At 38.2% G+C, this 20,000-nt stretch overlaps 3 protein-coding genes across 9 annotated transcripts in view; 2 read left to right on the top strand and 1 right to left on the bottom strand.

Moving 5' to 3' along the window:
- LOC123512400 (SWI/SNF-related matrix-associated actin-dependent regulator of chromatin subfamily A containing DEAD/H box 1 homolog) overlaps positions 1–10,586 on the bottom strand; it is a 43,405-nt gene extending 32,819 nt beyond the window's left edge. Inside the window, exons 1-3 of one of the 3 annotated variants that reach the window (XM_045268783.1) lie at positions 10,298–10,586; positions 5,096–5,223; positions 4,508–4,609 (exon numbers count right to left, since the gene is read on the bottom strand). In XM_045268783.1, coding sequence (XP_045124718.1) covers positions 4,508–4,609; positions 5,096–5,201 — 208 coding nt within the window. In that variant the 5' untranslated portion in view covers positions 5,202–5,223; positions 10,298–10,586. The other 2 variants (XM_045268782.1, XM_045268784.1) reach the window with 2 other exon arrangements.
- A 1,869-nt stretch (positions 10,587–12,455) lies between these two features.
- LOC123512403 (basic phospholipase A2 acanthin-1-like) lies at positions 12,456–14,760 on the top strand. Its single transcript, XM_045268792.1, has 5 exons — positions 12,456–12,583; positions 12,975–13,144; positions 13,381–13,558; positions 14,064–14,185; positions 14,315–14,760. Exons 2-5 carry the CDS (start codon positions 13,069–13,071, stop codon positions 14,437–14,439), a joined length of 501 nt encoding a protein of 166 aa, XP_045124727.1. The 5' UTR covers positions 12,456–12,583; positions 12,975–13,068; the 3' UTR covers positions 14,440–14,760.
- Positions 14,761–15,113: 353 nt separating this feature from the next.
- The window catches only part of LOC123512401 (aminopeptidase NAALADL1-like), a 25,972-nt gene continuing 21,085 nt past the window's right edge, over positions 15,114–20,000 (top strand). The window contains exons 1-2 of one of the 5 annotated variants that reach the window (XM_045268785.1): positions 15,114–15,409; positions 18,619–18,907. In XM_045268785.1, the coding sequence (XP_045124720.1) occupies positions 18,740–18,907 (168 nt within the window). In that variant the 5' untranslated portion in view covers positions 15,114–15,409; positions 18,619–18,739. Of the gene's footprint in view, positions 15,410–15,519; positions 15,641–15,682; positions 16,376–18,618; positions 18,908–20,000 lie in introns of those variants that run through there. The other 4 variants (XM_045268788.1, XM_045268789.1, XM_045268786.1 and 1 more) reach the window with 4 other exon arrangements.

The raw sequence follows: 20,000 nt of genomic DNA, 5'->3' as shown, positions 1-20,000 counted from the left end.
AGATACAAACTACATAGATGTGAGATCTTTCTTTACCTTAGAGGAGGGAAGTAGGACTAGAAATCATGGCAGGAAGATTAGAAAGCAAGGCTGCAGGTTAGATATAAGAAAATATTTCTCTAGTCATAGGGTGGTAGACTTCTGGAATGCATTGCCAGCGAGGGTTGTAAATAGCACTAGTTTGACAATGTTTAAAAACAGATTAGATAAGCACTTAAATTTATTAGATTTATAATTATGTATAGTGCTGCATGATAGTTTTTATAAGAAATTTACTATTATAGTTAAACAAGACATGATCCCCATGTATGGGGATCACAAATTGTAGAGGAATTCACTGCAGGACTTAGCCCTGTTAATGGGCCAAATATTTAGAATTAGTATATAATGTATCGTGTACTTGTAAGTGTATCTTTAAGTACTGATGACAAGGTCACTGTGCGACTGATACAGGATAACCTAGATGGGCCCTGGTGGCCCTTTGTTATCCTATTATTTATGTTATGTTATGTTATGTTATATTATAAGTTTTTAAATTAAAAAACTACCAACAGAATGCAAAAGAATGTTGTTTTTCTCAAGACTGCGGCAAGACAAGGGATGCACACCGGTATCTGGTATACCAGAATACCGATATTACTGGTATCAGAACGGGACAATGGCAGCAGCAGGGATGGAGAGGACAGAGCTTTGTTTACAACCATGTGTGTGGCCCCTCAATTACCAAATATTGTTGCTACAAATAAGCCTTTGGTGTTAATCAAGTTTATAAATGAAAAACTACAGACAGAACATACGAATGTTATTCTGACAACCACAGCAGCACAACTAGTGGAGGGGGGGAGAGGACAGGGAGCTTTTGTTTACAACCATAGGTGTGAACATTCAACTATCAGATATTTTTTCAAGTATTAAATCAAACTTTTTAGTTCAAATATTGAACAGTTTGACTTTTAATATGTTCGAGTATTGAGTCTTCATTGTATTTGAGGGAAAACCAAGGAGGGAAAACCTGCCAGGGACAAGGAAAATTGGTATTATAAAAAGAACTGCTGAGATATTGGTTCCCAAAAAAGGTCAAAAGATTTTGCCAAAAGAATGGGATAAATGTCTTGGAACTTCCCTCTTAAATGAGTTTAGGTCATAGGTAGGTGGAAATACAAAAGCAGGCACGGAGTTCCAAAGTTTACCAGAGAAAGGGGTGACTGATTGAGAGTACTGGTTAACTCTTGCATTAGAGAGGTGAACAAAATAGGGGTGAGAGAAAGAAGAGTCTTGTGCAGCAAGGCCACAGGAGGGAAGGCATGAAGTTAATAAAATCAGAATAGCAATTGGCATGAAGAAAACAATGGTAGAAGATAGTAAAAGATGCAACATTGTAGTGGTGAGAAAGAAGCTGAAGGCAGTCAGTCAGGAGAGAGGAACTGATAAGATGAAAAACTTTTGATTCCATCCTATCTAATAAAATGGTGTGAGTGGAACTGCAAAGAGTACTCCATACATAGGTAGATAAGGTCCCTGTATAGAGTTAGTAGTTAGGAGGGTGAGAGAAACTGGCATAAACAACTCAGAATGCCTAACTTCATAGAAGTTGTTTTAGCTAGAGATGAGATGTGAATTTCCAGTGAAGTTAAGTTGGACCAAGGATATTCAGTGTAGAAGAGGCTAGAAGAGGGAGACAATTGAATGTCATTGAAGAGGGATAGTTGTCTAGAAGGTTGTGTTAAGTTGATAGAGGAAGGAATTCAGTTGTTTTGCTCTGCAGGAATAAGAGAGATATCAGAAGTCAGGCATTCTGAGGCTTCCCTGCATGATCTCTTTACTAGAGATGTACCGATGCATCGGTATCGGAATCGGCGGTATCAGCCCATTTTTTGGGTATCAGTATCAGTATCGGTATCGGCTTATTTTATGTCGATACTTCCGATACCTAAAAGGAATTTACTACTTAGTGATATATTCAATATAAGATATTGATGATACCAAATTAATATAATACGGCGTATTAAGTTTCCGTGGTGATTACCGTATGTCATAGAATACTGTTTTCTGTGGTAATAAGCCACAACCTCTAAATTGGACATGTATGAAACGCATATAAGCTGAACTCCAGCATCCTGTCACACGGTCAGTCATGAGTCACCTTGCATTCTCACTGTCTCTGAGTCAGACGCTGCTCCTCCACATATATATATATATATATATATATATATATATATATATATATATATATATATATATATATATATATATATATATATATATATATATATATATATATATATATATATATATATATATATATATATATATATATATATATATATATATATATATATATATATATATATATATATATATATATATATATATATATATATATATATATATATATATATATATATATATATATATATATATATATATATATATATATATATATATATATATATATATATATATATATATATATATATATATATATATATATATATATATATATATATATATATATATATATATATATATATATATATATATATATATATATATATATATATATATATATATATATATATATATATATATATATATATATATATATATATATATATATATATATATATATATATATATATATATATATATATATATATATATATATATATATATATATATATATATATATATATATATATATATATATATATATATATATATATATATATATATATATATATATATATATATATATATATATATATATATATATATATATATATATATATATATATATATATATATATATATATATATATATATATATATATATATATATATATATATATATATATATATATATATATATATATATATATATATATATATATATATATATATATATATATATATATATATATATATATATATATATATATATATATATATATATATATATATATATATATATATATATATATATATATATATATATATATATATATATATATATATATATATATATATATATATATATATATATATATATATATATATATATATATATATATATATATATATATATATATATACATATATAGTTAGTTAGGCATTTTACATTATTGTAAATAACAGCATATTCTTATTTGATTTATAATTAACAGTGCTAGTGCTAGCCTTTTCCAAGATATCATACTGGAATAGGTGGAAGCTCGAATTATATATGCATATTAATTTCAATGCAAGTTTAATTTTTTAGTTACTTGTGTTAACCTAAGGATGTAAAAATTCCATAAGTAAGAAAGTAACGATTCTGTTTTGTAATCATGTGCATTGTGCATAATTTGTTGCATATTAATTATTTAAGATCATAGCAATACACTAGAAATTTAGAATAAACTAAACTTTTTTCTATTTAATTGAAAAGATTAGGTGAAACCTCATTTTTCTGAATTGGTCTACTAATGTCTAATGAATTAATATCAAAGGATTTAATTAAAGAGAAACATACACAACAAAATGAGTTTCTTTTGCTAATATTTTGTGTCTATTTTACAATTTTAATAATTTAAAAAATATTTTTGATCGCCAAAATATCGTCAATAAAACTAGTAATGAAAAAGCACAAGACCAAATTGTCGATAAAGGAGTAAGAAGTAAGAATTTAAAATAACTGACAAGAATCAGAAGATTGAGAAGATATTCATTCCAATTACTGAGTAATTTACCTTTGCAAATGGCTTCAAAAAGCTTCTAGAATTGCTCCTATTTCACAAACGTTTTCAGGACTTACAGCATCCCCCAAAACAAAGCCTCCCATCTGATAACGCTCGCCGTCCACCAACTCATCCAGGTGTCCAGTGCAGTAATCACTATAAGTAGTAGTATCGATATCAGCCCAATTAGGTGGTATCGGTATCGGCCAAAATTTTGGTATCGGTACATCTCTACTCTTTACTTCCTGAAGGGTTGGTAATTTCTGAAAGGATGTTGAAAAGTGTATCATCACCATAGGACTGAATAGGACAAGAAGCTTGGTTTAGACTTTAGATCATTGATAATAGGAAGAGAGTGGATGACAGGTCTAAACTCTGAGGAATACTCTGATACTAGATTTAGAAGAACAGTGACTGTCAACCATAGCAGCAACTGAACAGTCCGAGAGGAAACTTCAGATGAAGTTGCAGAGAGAATAGAAGCCTTAGGATGGTAGTTTGGAAATTACAGCTTTGTGCCAGATTCTATGAAAAGCTTTTGATATGTCTAAGGCAACAGCAAAAGTTCCACTAAAATTTCTAAAAGAGGATGACCATTACTCAGTAACAAAAGCCAGTAGATCACCAGTAGAGCAACCTTGACAGTGATAAGATAAAAATTGTGAAGTGATAAAAGTTCAAGAATCTTCCTGTAGAGGAGTGATTAAAAAGTGTTAGATGACCAGGAGATTAAAGCAATAAGATGGTAATTTGGTGGTGGTGGTGTTGGTGATGGTGGCACCAGCACTCACCGTCAATGCTGCTGGTTGTGCTGACGGGCGGCGAGGAAGATTTGGACTCTTTACTCTCCTCTGATTTTTTGCTCTCATTACGAAAAAATCTCAGAAGAGAAACTAAAAAAATGTAACAAAGAAAAAAACAGAAAATGTCAAAATAAAATCCTTCTACATTCAATGCTAAAACAAACAAACAGTGAGAATAAAGAATGAATGAAGTTTTGGCCATTATTATCATCACTTTACCTAGGTTACTGATTTCACACATGGAAAAATATACTGCCTGTCAACAAACATGAGTGAGAAAAGGGATGAAAGCAATCTTACAATATTAAGCAATAAATAAAAGAGCAAATAAAAAACAAAACACTGAGCCACAATTTCAAATAAAATAATTGACAGATACAAAAGAAACACAAAACACACAGCATAAAAAAATCTACACTTATTCATATACTCATACTTCATCTATTGTCTCTCTTCAATCTCTGTTTGTTCAGATATATTCCCCATCATGATAATAAGTAAATGAATAAAGCAAAGATAAAAAGATAAATAAGAAAACAATTCTTTGGACACTGACTAAACACTAGCAACATTCACCTTGTCCTTTGCCCTTTCGAAAGTTCCGCAGTCCACCTCCCGTTTTCTTCTCCGAGCCATTTGTGCTGTTTGTTATGCTGCTGGTGCCAGCACTGCTCTCGTCCATGGTGCCAGGGCTGGCCTCACACCTGTAATGAAACACACTTTATAAGTGAGGAGAAAACCAGGTAAATGACAAGACAGAACACATTATAAAAGAACAGAAAAGAAAAATACCTGATAAATGACACAAGAGAACACCTTATAAAGGTGAACAGAAAAGAAAAACCAAATAATGACAAAACAGAACACATTATAATGATCAATATAAGAGAAAACTAGATGAGTGACAAAACACAACAGCTTACAACAGTGAATAGAGAAAACCAGATAAACAACAAAATAGAAAAACTAATAATAGAGAAGAGAAAAAAAGAAAACCAAATAAACAATAAAACATAACAGCTTATAACAGTTAATTTAGAAAAAAAATAAATAAATGACAATACAGAACATCTTGTAAGTAATCAGAAAAGAGAAAACAAGATAGATAACAAAACAGAACATCTTATAACAGTGAACATAAAGATAACCAGAAGAAAAACAGATACAACAGACAACTACAGAGAAAATAAGAAACCATTAAAGAAACCAGAATACAATAAAAAATAAGGAACCATATGACATAAATATAATACATACATACATAATACCTAACATTAAATAGAGACTCCATTCACATTAAGTACCACATATCAATGACCTGGCCATGTGGCAACAATGGATAATACCAAACCAAACCTAACTAAAACATTGGATTAGGTTAGGTTAAAGTTAAGTGAGGGGTCTTGAGAGGGCACAGTCAAAGTGGTTTGATTAGGTTAGGTTAGTGTTCTTAAGGTGGAATCCAGTGGAAGCATTTTCAAAGTGGTTAGGTTATGTTAGTGTCTAGGAGAGGTGAAGCCCTAGTTAGGCACAAAAAACCTGAATTAGCAAGATTTATTCACTTCAAAAGGTTAGGATCGTGCAGCTGTTGTATTCACCTAGTTGTAATTTTACAGGGCCTGGGTATCATACTCGTGTGGCCCCGTCTCCATATCTACACACATCCAACTTTCCTTTAAAACTATGCACACTCCTCGCTGACACCACCTCCTCACTCAAACCATTCCACACCTCCACACATCTTTGTGGGAAACTATATTTCTTCACATCCTTCAAGCATATTCCTTTGGCTATCTTTTTACTATGCGATCTTGTAGTTCTGTTTAAGTTTTCCTCTCTCAACATCATTTGCTCATTATCCACTTCATCCAGTCCGTTCAACAGTTTATAAACCTGTATTAAATCTCCTCTTTCTCTTCTTTGTTCCAAGGTAAGCAAATTCATTTCTTTTAATCTCTCCTCATAGGTCATTTCTGCCAATTCCGGAACCATTTTTGTTGCCATTCTCTGCAATCTCTCCAACTTCCTTATATGCTTCTTTTTATAAGGGGACCAAACCACTCCAGCATATTCCAATCTTGGTCTAATTACCGTACTAATTAATTTCTTCATCATATCTTTATCCATATAATGGAAGGCTAATCCAATATTTTTATCAAATTATACGTTTCTCCAAACATCTTATCAATATGAGCCTCAAACTGCCCATGGTCTTGTATTATCACTCCCAAATCCTTTTCCTTTTCCACCTTTTTCAACACTACTTCTTCACCCATCTTATATGACCCTCTTGGCCGTCTTCCACTCTTCCCCATCTCCATCACATGACTTTTGCTCAGATTAAATTCCATTTGCCACCTCTTGCTCCACTCCCAAATCTTATCCAGATCTGCCTGTAAAATTTCACAATCTTCTTCACTCTTCACACACCTACACAACTTCGCATCATCCGCAAACAAATTAATATAACTGTTTACTCCTCTGGCATGTCATTAATATATACAAGGAAAAGTATTGGTGCCAGCACTGAGCCTTGTGGGACTCCACTCTCCACCACCAACCAGTCCGACTTTGCATCCCTTATTACCGTTCTCATCTCCCTCCATCTCAAGTAGTTTTCCATCCACTTTAACACTTTTCCTTTCAGTCCTCCATAAATCTCTAATTTCCATAACAGTCTCATGTGAGGTACCTTGTCAAAAGCTTTCTTTAAATCCAAATATACACAGTCCATCCATCCTCTCTCTCTTGTATTTTGTCAACCACTCTTGAATAAAAGCTCAGTAGATTTGTTACACATGACCTCCCTTTCCTGAAGCCAAATTGATGATCCGATAATAACTTATGATCCTCCAGGAACCGTATCCAATATTTCTTTATCACCCTCTCACAAATCTTACCGACCACACTTGTTAGAGACACAGGTCTATAGTTAAGAGGCTCTTCCTTACTGCCTCCCTTATAAATGGGCACCACTTCAGCTCTCTTCCACTCTACTGGTACTTCCCTGTTTCTAATGAACACCTTATAATATCATATAATGGATCAATCAATTCTTCTCTACACTCCTTCAATAATTTTCCTGAAACTTCATCTGGTCCCATCGCTTTATCATCTTTAAGTTCCTCCAACATTTTATATAACTCCTTTTAGGTATCTTAATGTCATCCATGTGCACATTTCCTTGTACATTCTGAGGCTTTACAAACATTGTTTCTTCAGTAAATACTTGCTGAAACCTATTATTTAGCAATTCCGCTATATTCTTAGGGTCATCTACTATCCCTTGCTCTCCTTTTAATCTTTCAATGGACTCTCTCTTTTAAGTTTACCATTTATGAACCTGTAAAACAATTTTGGATGTTCCTTACTCTTGTCTACAATATCTTTTCAAATTTTCTTTCTTCCTCCTCCTTACCCTCACATACTCATTTCTCGCCACTCTATAATTCTCCTTATTTAGTATATTCCTGCTCTTTTCCATCTTTTCCAAGCCACATCTCTCTTTTCCTTAGCCTTAACACAAGTTGCATTAAACCAATCCTTTCTTCCTTCCTCTCTCGGTTTATACTTTGGTACAAATTTCATAACTCCTTTTTATAATATTTCATAAAAATCTCATATTTCTTTTGCACTTCTCTGATTTGTAACATCTCCTCCCAATCTAATTTTCTGAAATAATTTTTCAAACTTTCTGTGTCCATCTTTCTATAATTCAATCTACCACTCCTGTATGTCTCGTCCTTCCTTCGCTGTGTTGTTGCTATCTGCATTTCCATAACCACATGATCACTCTTTCCCAAAGGACACTTGTATTGTATATCTCCACATAGGTACACTTCTCTTGTTAACACCAAATCCAGTCTAGTCGGTTCATCATCTCCTCTATATCTAGTATTTTTCTTCACCCTCTGTTCCATCATATTTTCCATCATTAGATTAAGAAATCTCTCTCCCCATGCTTCCTCTCCAACACCACTTACTAGATTTTCCCAATCCACCTCCTTACAATTAAAATCTCCTACTAGTATCACCTTTCTTTTTCCAGATAATACACTTTCCAAACTCTGTAAAGTATCCTTGATCATATTGTCGTATTCCTTAATGTCCAAGAATTTGTTTTAGGAGGTACATAGGTCACCATGATTATTAATTCTTTTCCATCACTTTTTATCCTTATGCTTATCACTTCTGCGTTGTTCTTCCCATACCAAACCTTATCCACATTTATTTATTTCTTCGTCATAATCATAACTCCTCCTCCACCTTTACTCTCTCTATCCTTTCTCCATATATTATATTCATTATCCAAATTTATCTTTGTTTTTTCATGCAATCTTGTCTCAGTCAAACACACTATATCAGGCTTCTCCACTATCATATAGTCTTGCAATTCCAATCTACTTGACAGTATCCCATCTATATTAGTATACATTACGGTCCACCCACTGCTCCCTCTAGGGGTTCCTCCGTATTTCTTCTTTCCACATACCACTTTCTGACTCTCTCTCCTATAACTCTTCTAAAAAACTTTTCTCTTTCCTCTTGTGTGGTGAGGCTCATGTTCTCAGTTAACTATTTCTTTTTAGAGAAATTCCCCAAAAAGTGGTGTTACCTCCATAACTTTTAAATGTTTAATAAATCCTTTTTGGACCTCCCCAGCTTAACACTCTGCCTTCCAATCAGATCCCCACACTTGTTTGTCCTAGAAAGGAATAGTGATAGATTACATAAGCCACTATGGGTCACTTCCCACAATGAATAATTACAATCCCAATTAACCTAATTGTCTCATAAGTAACTTAGCAGGGGTAATGCCATGCCTGCTAGGAACACACATCTTCAAGTCGACCCCATGAAAATATCAAGGAACAGTGTATTTGTATGAATTCCACTAAAACACAGCATACCACACAAACATTAGAGGAAGCAACACAGGCAAAACTACTGAATACTTACCATACAGATGATCATGTGACACATCTGACACAAATACACACACGATTGCACTAAACAAATATACATTACAGTTACACTTCCTTCAAATCAGCCCTTCACAGTCATTTAGGCGACATTCTGTACGACTTTGTGGAGTAATATGCATACACACATGTGCTGCTGTTTGCTGCACAATAATATATCCTGCATTTCTGAACAGTTTCAATGGGTACACATTCCAGTCCACTCACAGTTTGCTACAATCATCCAGTAATCTACATCTAAAGTTGACTGGCGTACCCATTTTCCTAGCTACCTTTTTCCTACTCTTCATTGTATTTTTCTGGTTTGGGAGCTAAGGGTGGCTAACCAGGTGAGTAAACCAGGTGAGTACACAGAACATCCACACACACAATAAAAAAAAAAAATAAAAAAAATAAATATATAAAATACAGAGCACGCACTTACGCAGGCTAGACCTCCTTAGACACACCAATCAAACATTGCTAGCATAACTAGGTGAGAGAAGAACTAGTTACCAGATCGGAGAGAACGAAAAGCAGGTGCAGAGGGAGAAAAAGATGAGAGGAGAGAGACAGAAGGAAGAACAGGTGGAGGCAACACGATAAAAAGGAAATATCAATATTTGATACCATTCTCTCATTACACAGCCTTATAACACTATTTCTCCACCTGACCGGCCACGTACCTCTTAGCAAAGTATGTGGTGGGGCTTGAGAAGGGAACGTAACACGGGTGGAAGGAGAAATTCACCATTTTACACCATCATTACATCACACAGGGATAAATCACCTCATTTATCTACTCCCAGCCACTTACCCGAATGTGTGGAGGGCTGGTGTGGAGTGTAGAGGTGTGGGGTGGTGTGAGTGAGGTGGTGGGGGAAGATGCGTGCAATGTGCCGGGCCTCACACTCAGACACACAGCCCACACAGACACACAGGCAACAGCAGCTGATGTCTTCCCGTTCCCGCCAGCCTCCCACCGCCTTGGAAAATACCTCCCTTTTAAGTTCATAAAGATGAAAAACTTATATTATTTCACTGTTAATGGTTCCTCCTGTGATTATACATGGATTAGTTATAGTATTGTTCTTTTCCTCCACCACCAGCGTCTCTCCCTCTTTTTAGCCCTTGCACTCACAAAGAACGTGTTATATATTTGTCTGGTTCTAGCTTCCCTCCATATTTCAATCATAGCTGTATTCTTTTCTTCCTTATCCTTCTCTCCATCTTCTCCTTTCCATCACACAAAAAGAACATTTTCCATTATATTTCTATTTATTATCATTCAAGTGGTTTTATCTCATTTCCACACATTATAAGATGATAACATTTCTTTCTGCTCTCTCTCTCTTTCCTTCCTGGAAATACTTGCCTTGGTTTCGCAAAGAAAATCCAGTTCATCTTATTCTTCTTGGTAATGGTTTCTTCAACGATCCCAACTCCATATATCATCCATTGAATCCTAGGTAGCTCCTCCTCTTCTCTCACTCTTCTTCCCGGAAATATATAATAATTCCTTTGGTCTCATGTAGGAGAGTTAGTTTATTTAATTATTTTACTAATGATTTCTCTCTACATACACTATACCTACTCATCTCTCTCTCTCTCTCTCTCTCTCTCTCTCTCTCCGGAAAATACATCCCACTGACTCTCTTTCTCGATCTCTCTCACACACAAAGGAAATGAGCTTAATTTAATGTCTTTCTCTCATCTAACAGATATGAGTGACCAGCATTCATTAATCATACCTGAAACAGCGTAAGTGATATACTGACAGCTCTAGATACAAGGTTATCAAATAGATAGATGTCTGAGAAATGGAAACGGTGGGCGTCATTTTTATGTGAAGGCTTTAACGGCGCCATATTAGTAAGTGCAAAGGGCGCATGACAAGAGGGAATCGCCGCTTTTATATCAACCTCAAAGTGCGCCTTTAAATCCCGCTTGCCGAATCCTTCTTGCTGATTAGATACAAGACCACCAATGGTTATGATTCAGGTGAAGGACGTGAAGATGAATTATAAACCATGGCAAGGATATATAAAAGTTAATGGTGTGTGTAATTCACCACCACGGTCGTCTGCTGGTCACCCAGCCAGTCTTCCCCATTACGGAGCGAGCTCAGAGCTCATAGACCGATCTTCGGGTAGGACTGAGACCACAACACACAACACACACCGGGAAAGCGAGGCCAAAACCCGTACCTATTTACTGCTGCTAGGTGAACAGGGGCCACACATTAAGAGGCTTGCCCATTTGCCTCACCGCTTATCGGGACTGGAACCCGGCCCTCTCTACGCGGTGTGTGTGTGTGTGTGTGTGTGTGTGCAGGAAGGTATATTACGAGAGAGAGAGAGAGAGAGAGAGAGAGAGAGAGAGAGAGGGAGAGAGGTGGGGGCAGAGGGGGGGACACATCCTTTTCAGTTTTTCGTTTGTGTGTGTGTGTGTGTGTGTGTGTGTGTGTTTTGTTGCATACCTACTCCCTTCTCCTCCTCCTTCTCTTCCTACTGCTGCTACCACTAAACCGCCACATACCATTACGTAATAAACAATGCTATCGGAAAATGTTATACATCTCTCTCTCTCTCTCTCTCTCTCTCTCTCTCTCTCTCTCTCTCTCTCTCTCACTTATGAAACACAGAGCAACACTGCATACAACACTCCCCTCCTTGCAGCTTCTTTGAGTAAAATGGCCCGTATTTTTAAATCTTTCTACGTTGCACCTCCAATACCTTAAAAGGCTGTAGGTAGTTGAAGTGACACGGTTTTTTAAGGTTACTTTTACAGTTGTAGTGACAAATTTACGATATATCTACACTATAAACAGGAAACCACCATTAAGAACCCGTCTAAAAATTTCTGTAGCATTGGGAGAGAGAGAGAGAGAGAGAGAGAGAGAGAGAGAGCAAAGCGTTTCTGAATACGGGCCTAGAGTTTATAGCGCTACATAAGACCCGGGTGAGGTAACTGCATGGCTGTGACGTAACCGTGTGGCCTCTTTGATAAACATGAAATGTTTTGGGTAGTGAGTAGCGTTGGACCCTTCAGTGTGTGCGTTGTGCTCCTACCACTGACTTATTGAACACAAATTACTGTACTGGTAAGATTGAGATGCAGAAGACTAGGTGTTAAGTAATCAACTGGGTGGCTTACTGGTTGACTGACAGTTTGGTTGGTTGACTGGCTGATGACTGGATAATCATATAACAGCTGACTAATCTACCGGCTGACTGAATGAGTGGGTGACGGATTAACTGACTATAGCTGGCTGACTTACTAGTTATTAAATGTTGCTTGATTGGCTGATTATCTGAATGATTGGCCGGGTGATTTACTGACTGGCTAACTGACTGACTATATTGTCAAATTCATTAGGAAACGAGAAAAAGTGAATGTTACAGTTGTGAGATAAAAAGGACACAAAAAATGAACAAGGCTATATCTATCTCTCTCAGCGCAAAATAAAAAATAATCTTTTCTATTTTAACCAGGAGGAAAAGGAAAGTCACTTGAGAGAAAGAGAGAAAGAAAAGAAATTACGGTAGACGCGGAAAGAAAGAAATAACGGTAAAAGAAGCGAACAAGATGAGTGACAAATCGCTGCTCTCGTTTCCTCTTCCTTTCCTCGTCTTCGTTATGCTGCTGTGCTTCTGCGTTGTGGGTAAGAGAGAGAGAGAGAGAGAGAGAGAGAGAGAGAGAGAGAGAGAGAGAGAGATAACAGGTGTCCCACTTATATAAGAAAAATAAATGAAAGAAAAATTAAAATTAATGAAAGAAAAAAAGGAGTGATTAATGAAACAAAGAAATAAACTAACTATTAAATAACTGATTAACAGAAAATACAGCGAAAGGAAAGAAAAATTTACGTAAGTAGCCTAATATTTTCATTCCCAACAGAAGGCAGAAACAAAGGCGACATAAATGCATCACATCTTCCCCGCCACCGTCGCTCCATTGGCCAATTTGGAGACATGATAAGGCTCGCAACTCAACGCGAGGCTCTCCTTTACAACAACTACGGCAACCACTGCGGCACTCAAGGCGGAGACTACCCCGTGGTGGATGAAGTAGATAGGTTAGTCTTCCTTAAATATTCCTGAGAATCTTGTGTAGAAAACGGGAGTAAGAAAGTTTCTTAGGGGATCCTATGGGAGGTTTTGAGGTGTCACTTATTAGGGGGACAGGTGAAACTTTGAGGTACAATTATATTATTATGAAAATTTTAGGGGTAATTGTGACATCTTCTAAAAAACTGTTTTTGCGAGGAACTAGGAAAGATTTGCTTGTGGTTTAATGAGAGCGAGAGAGAGAGAGAGAGAGAGAGAGAGAGAGAGAGAGAGAGAGAGAGAGAGAGAGAGAGAGATTTTGTACTACCTGTATGCAACTTTTTAATCCCCCTTCCCCACCTTCTCTCTCTCTCTCTCTCTCTCTCTCTCTCTCTCTCTCTCTCTCTCTCTCTCTCTCTCTTTCAAGACAGAAAATACCAATAACACACTAAATCAAATAAAAAACACACAATACACACTATTCAACACTGCGTCACGTAACATTGTACAGTACAAGGTGACGCTGTGTTTCAGGTGTTGCAAGAATCACGACAGCTGCTACGACACAATCAGAGAAGGAGCGTGTTCCTCCTCCTGGTTCGGGCCGGGCTTCGTCAGGTACTCATGGTCCTGGAATGGCACACACCTTCTCTGCGGTAAGTCATTTGTACGGTTACCTATCACGGGTTGGTTTGTTGTTTTAGTATTATTTCTTTCTATGCCTGCACTTTTCTCTTCCTCCAAGCAGTTTTCAGATTTTGTTAGTTTCGTGGTCTTTCTTGCAGGGGTGGACAATTTAGGGTGCAGGGCGGCGGCGTGTGAGTGTGATGCAGTGGCCGCTTCTTGTTTCGCCAGACACCCGTGGAACGCACAGCACAAGAAGTCTTCTATCTGGGACTTCCTGGCGTGACGGGAACTAGGTTGTGTGTGAAGAGGCGGCTGGTTGGCTGACCGACTGACTGACTGTTTAACTGGCTAATTGATCGACCAACTGGCTGACTGATTCACTGACTGATTGATCAGCTGACTGATTGATTGAATGGTTGAGTGAATGACTGGCTGACTGATTCACTAATTGACTGAACTTATTAACTAGCTGATTGACTGACTGACTAACTGACTAACTGACATAGATTAACTCCTACAATTAACTAACAAATAAACAAACAATAAGAAAAAACGTAAATAAACTAATGTTACATATATGAGAGCATATCACCTCTAAAACCAACCTTACTGAGTCTATCTTATTTTTAGCATCCCTTTACACCACCATCTTTTCCATACTCTCTTTACTAAACGCATTTCTACACCTCAGATATATCCCACAACATTTTACATCCTTTCCCTTATCATTTACCCTTGGGTCAGTAGCAAAAACAAACATGGGGACGGTAGTAGGGGATGTCTTAGTGAAAGGATTTATGTATAACCTTGAAGAGCAATATCCCTGACACATGCATACCGGTTTTGTTCCTCTCAGCAGCATGTCAAGTAAGTCGGTGATGCGAGGCCAGTCAGTCTGTGTGTGTGTGTGTGTGTGTGTGTGTGTGTGTGTGTGTGTGTGAGTGAGAGGAGCGCGGGTGGTTTCAATTCTGGTCAGTCCTCGCTGAGTCTTACCAGTGTCTGTTAGTCTGCCCACTCTGTTGAATGAAAGTAAGGTATAGGAAATTTATCAGTGCATGGTGAGGGATAGCAGTGACATGCGCCAGTTTGTAACACCATACAGTCAGCGGGGACACGTGAGGCGAGGGGCGTGATTACCTGGAGGTATATACAAAGATTACCTGCAAGGAAGGACTATCCAGGTGTGTGTGTGCTGGTCGCTCTACGCATTCCTCTAGATGTCTCGCGTGTCTGGCCTTCATTCACCCCCACAGGTAATACAGTAGCGTTAGTTCGCCTGCTAATTACAATTATATTGAATAAAGTGGAAGGGGAATGTGAGGTGGAGTATAACATTGTATTCAGAGGAGGAGAGGACGTGCACTGCCTCGCCAAGACGTCTTAGTGGTAGTGTAGCCTGTGATGTGCCGGGTCCGTGTGTTACCTGCTGCCTCTCCTGTGTTCCTGTGGGTTGTTGCCGCTCAGACCAATTCGTAAATATAAAGGTGAATTATAGAGGGCGAGTCAGCGAGAGATATTCGTTCTAAGTGGGTAATTTCGTGTCATTTTCTTTTATTTATCCCTCCTGTGCACGTGAGTGTGGATAATCACCTGCGGGGACTCACATAACACAGCGCCAAGCCTCGTGCCGGCGACTCTGTTAGATCATATTTTGAAACACCTATCTGACCGCACCTCCACTACTTATAAAATGCTGTACTTAACGTGACATGGGTTTTAAGGATGCTTTTTTACGATTGTAGTGACAGTTAACAAGATCCTTAGGTTATCACCAGGAGAAACACTCTTGAGAACCAGTCTGATCATCAATGCGGCATTCAAAAATAGTCGTGGTGAAAGAGCAGAGCGTTTCAACAGCAGTCACCATCTCACAAGTTTTCGCTCACAGTGGGGATGGTGCGGTGCCCTTGAGGCTTTGTGGGAAATCTTCACTGTAACCCCGGGGCCCGACCAGTGAAGCGAGTGAGCGAGTGATGGTGGGTTAGCCGCGGCGCTACGTGGAGTGCGGCGCGGCAGGACATGTGCTTATCCCCGACACTGTTCAGAGCCTGCCTGGGGGTCTGCCTTGAGTTGCTGTCCACACACACACACACACACACACACACACACACACACACACACACACACACAGGCAAGCAGGAATGGAAGAAGCAAAACAGACACGATTCTTCTTTTCTATAACCCGGTGAGGACGTAGAGGTCAGACTTCAAGTAAATGTGTAAGTGAGAAAAATAAGAAACAGAGTGACGATGTGAAATTTAATGAAATATTTTGCCTCTCACTTCCAGAGAGAGAGAGAGAGAGAGAGAGAGAGAGAGAGAGAAAGGGTGGACATTTCAGGAAGATTCTCATGTTACACAATATATGAATGGCGAGTGTTGCCAATTGTGTATCATTGATGTGTGTGTGTGTGTGTGTGTGTGTGTGTGTGTGTGTGTGTGTGTGTGTGTGTGTGTGTGTGTGTGTGTGTGTGTGTGTGTGTGTGTGTGTGTGTGTGTGTGTGTGTGTGGTGTGTGTGTGTGTGTGTGTGTGTGTGTGTGTGTGTGTGTTTGGTGCAATGACAGTGGTAGTGCGCGTTGGTACTGGAATTTGGTGGTGCGTGAAGGTGTAATGCGTTGTAATGTGGTGGTGTAGTGGTGTGTAAGTGTGATAGGCATGTGTCCTGAGTGCGATGCGTGACAATGCGATTAGGAAGTACAAAAGAATGATGACGTAAGAGTTATATACAAGATAATAACACTGCAATATGCTGTAAAACAGTATGATAGTAGAAAAGTTACATTAAAACAGCACCAGTGGCGTTGTGTGATAGAGACGATGCAAAAGAAGCAGTAAAAACAACGTAACGGTATCCTAAAACAGTGTAGCAGAGTGGCAGGACGATATAGAACGCTGGAGAACATAACGACGCAAGAACACGAGACTCGCAAACTCAAGACAAGACGTACAAGGGATCTAAATGTACAAGAAGAGACGTAGACAGGGTGGCGTGTGCTGATGTTTGCTGTGTGGAGGTCAAGGGCGCGGGTGAAGTGCGGGCAGGAGACACACACACACACACACACACACACACACACACACACACACACAGAGCTCAACACGCCTGCATGATCACGTACACCTTAGCATTGATTGTTTCCTTCTTCCTCGTCTTTCTTCTTTATTCCTTTGATTGATGTTGGGTTTTGAACTGCCAGGCACACGTGAGAGAAAGATAAGATGAAGAAAGATAACTGCATGGCAAAAGAAAAAAACGGGTGAAAGAAAGAAAGGAAGGAAAAGGAAGGAAGGAAGGAAGGAAGGAAGGAAGGAAGGAAGAAGGAATGATAGCTACCTGGGGGACTAAAGAAGAAAGGAAGCAAGGGGAAAAAAGGAAGTTCATTATATTATACTTGAAAGAAAGAAAGAAAAAGTGAAAGCTGTCATGCAAACCAAAGAACGAGAGAAATATATAAAGATAGATAGATAGAGAGAGAGAGACCAAACCAACCCTTGAAAGAGAAAGAAGGGACGAAGGAAGGATGGCAGATAAAGAAAGAGAACTACAAGGTAAAAGAAGAAAATGGCGAAAGAAATAATGGAAGGAACGAAGGAAGAAAGGAGGAAAGACAAAGAAGAAAGGAAGCAGGGGAAAAGAAAGTTCATAACATTATACTTGAGAGAAAGAGAGAGAGAGAAAGAGAAAGCTGTCATGCAAACCAAAGATAAATGAATACATAGATCAAGAGAGAAACAAAGATAAAGAGATAGAAAGAGAGAGATTAAACAAACTAAAGAAAAAAAGGAAAGAAAGGAAAGAAAAAGGGCGCATCACATCTGAAATATTGAAAGAAAAACTAAAGAGAGAGAGAGAGAGAGAGAGAGAGAGAGAGAGAGAGAGAGAGAGAGAGAGAGAGAGAGAGAGAGAGAGAAATAAAGAAAGAAAAAAAGAAGAAAAAACACTAAAGACTTTTAGATACCCAACACAATACTATAAACCAAGTATATTCCAAGCAGATGATAATGCAGTAAAAAGATATAAAATAGATAGAATAAAAAAAAGCTACTTTTATACATTCCTACGGTGCATCCATGCCGCAGGAAATGATTCACGTATTGAGTCACACGGAAAGATAAAAGATAACCAGGAGGAAATTATTCAGTCAGCCTCGTGGAATAAATAATAATGAAATAGACTTACTTGAAGGACATGCAATACAGGTGGTCTTGTGTCATATTCACATGTAATTAACACCACTCAGCGAAATATGAGGTTCAGGTGGGGGAGTGTTACTGAATACGTATCCTTTAAGAAATATATGATCAATCACAAAAGCCAGATTAGTCCATTTCAGATAAACATGTTTAATTGACAAAAAAAACGAAAATCAATAAGATAGAACAAACTCACCTCTTCCTCAAGATCAACCACGTAAATTACAAACAAAACTAATATAAGAACATTTTTTTCTCCCGACTTAGCATTCAGGCTGAGGATTCAAAGCCAAGGTGACATGAGCTGGTGAACTGATGACATGACAAGCTGGTGAGTTGGTGAGTGCCCGAAGGAGGCCAGGCGGGGAGAAGGGGTGTAGCTATAACCATGGAAAGCTACACCCGCTGGCGATCCGGGGCTAGCGACGACGAGGATGACGAAGGTGGGGACAGAGGCGATGAAGGGACAAACAGCGCGGTCACTATCATAACCAAACAGCGCACGCATCCCTCTCGCCTCTCCAGACCAGCACAGACCAGGGTAGCTGCGGTCATGGTGAGTAAACGTTCATGTCTAGACGGGAGGGCCACAAACAGGTTTTCTCTTGCGTGTGGGTGTGTTGGGTGTTGGTAAACGTTCTCCGTCTCCTTGCCATATGCCACAGAATGATGATAGGAGTGCTAATGATAGGGATGTTTGTCTCAGTAAAGGGTGGTTGTGGTAGTAGTAGTAGTAGTAGTAGTAGTAGTAGTAGTAGTAGTAGTAGTAGTAGTAGTAGTAATGACTGCCTGCTTAACAAACTGACTGGACATCTAATTAACTAACTAACCGACAGACTGATTGATTTAATTCATGAAAAGTTGAAATAGTGAATGAGTGAATGAATCAATCAGTAAATGAAAGAATGAACAAATGACTAACTTGCTTCGTAAATCAAACAAATACATGGCTAAAACTTTCCCTTAACACTTCACACACACACACACACACACACACACACACACACACACACACACACACACGGTAGCTCAGTGGTTAGAGCGCTGGCTTCATAAGCCAGAGGACCGGGGTTCGATTCCCCGGCCGGGTGGAGATATTTGGGTGTGTCTCCTTTCACGTGTAGCCCCTGTTCACCTAGCAGTGAGTAGGTACGGGATGTTAATCGAGGAGTTATGACCTTGTTGTCCCGGTGTGTGGTGTGTGCCTGGTCTCAGGCTTATCCGAAGATCGGAAATAATGAGCTCTGAGCTCGTTCCGTAGGGTAACGTCTGGCTGTCTCGTCAGAGACTGCAGCAGATCAAACAGTGAATTACACACACACAACACACACACACACACACACACACACCTGGTCCACATAATCTTTTTTGTACCTTTCTAATCCATACTGGTCCTTGCAGGATCACCCCTCCTGCACCCTCTTCAACTCTGCCTTATACTTCACTACATTAACACAATCCTTCATCAGAGTTACATACAAAGCTGACAAAGATACACACCAATTGTTCGTTAATACATACACAGCGTCATTGCTCTCTGTCTCTCTGCCAGTGTTCCTGTAGACTCATGCTGCCTACTAATGCATAAAAACCCGCCCTGAATAACTAATACTCAACGCAAGTTATCAACACCAGCAAGGGAGAGGGAA

Source organism: Portunus trituberculatus, chromosome 33 (assembly GCF_017591435.1).
Source record: "Portunus trituberculatus isolate SZX2019 chromosome 33, ASM1759143v1, whole genome shotgun sequence".
Taxonomy (NCBI): Eukaryota; Metazoa; Arthropoda; class Malacostraca; order Decapoda; family Portunidae; genus Portunus; species Portunus trituberculatus.
Note: the sequence above shows the minus strand (reverse complement) of the source record. Positions and strands in the feature narration are given on the sequence as shown.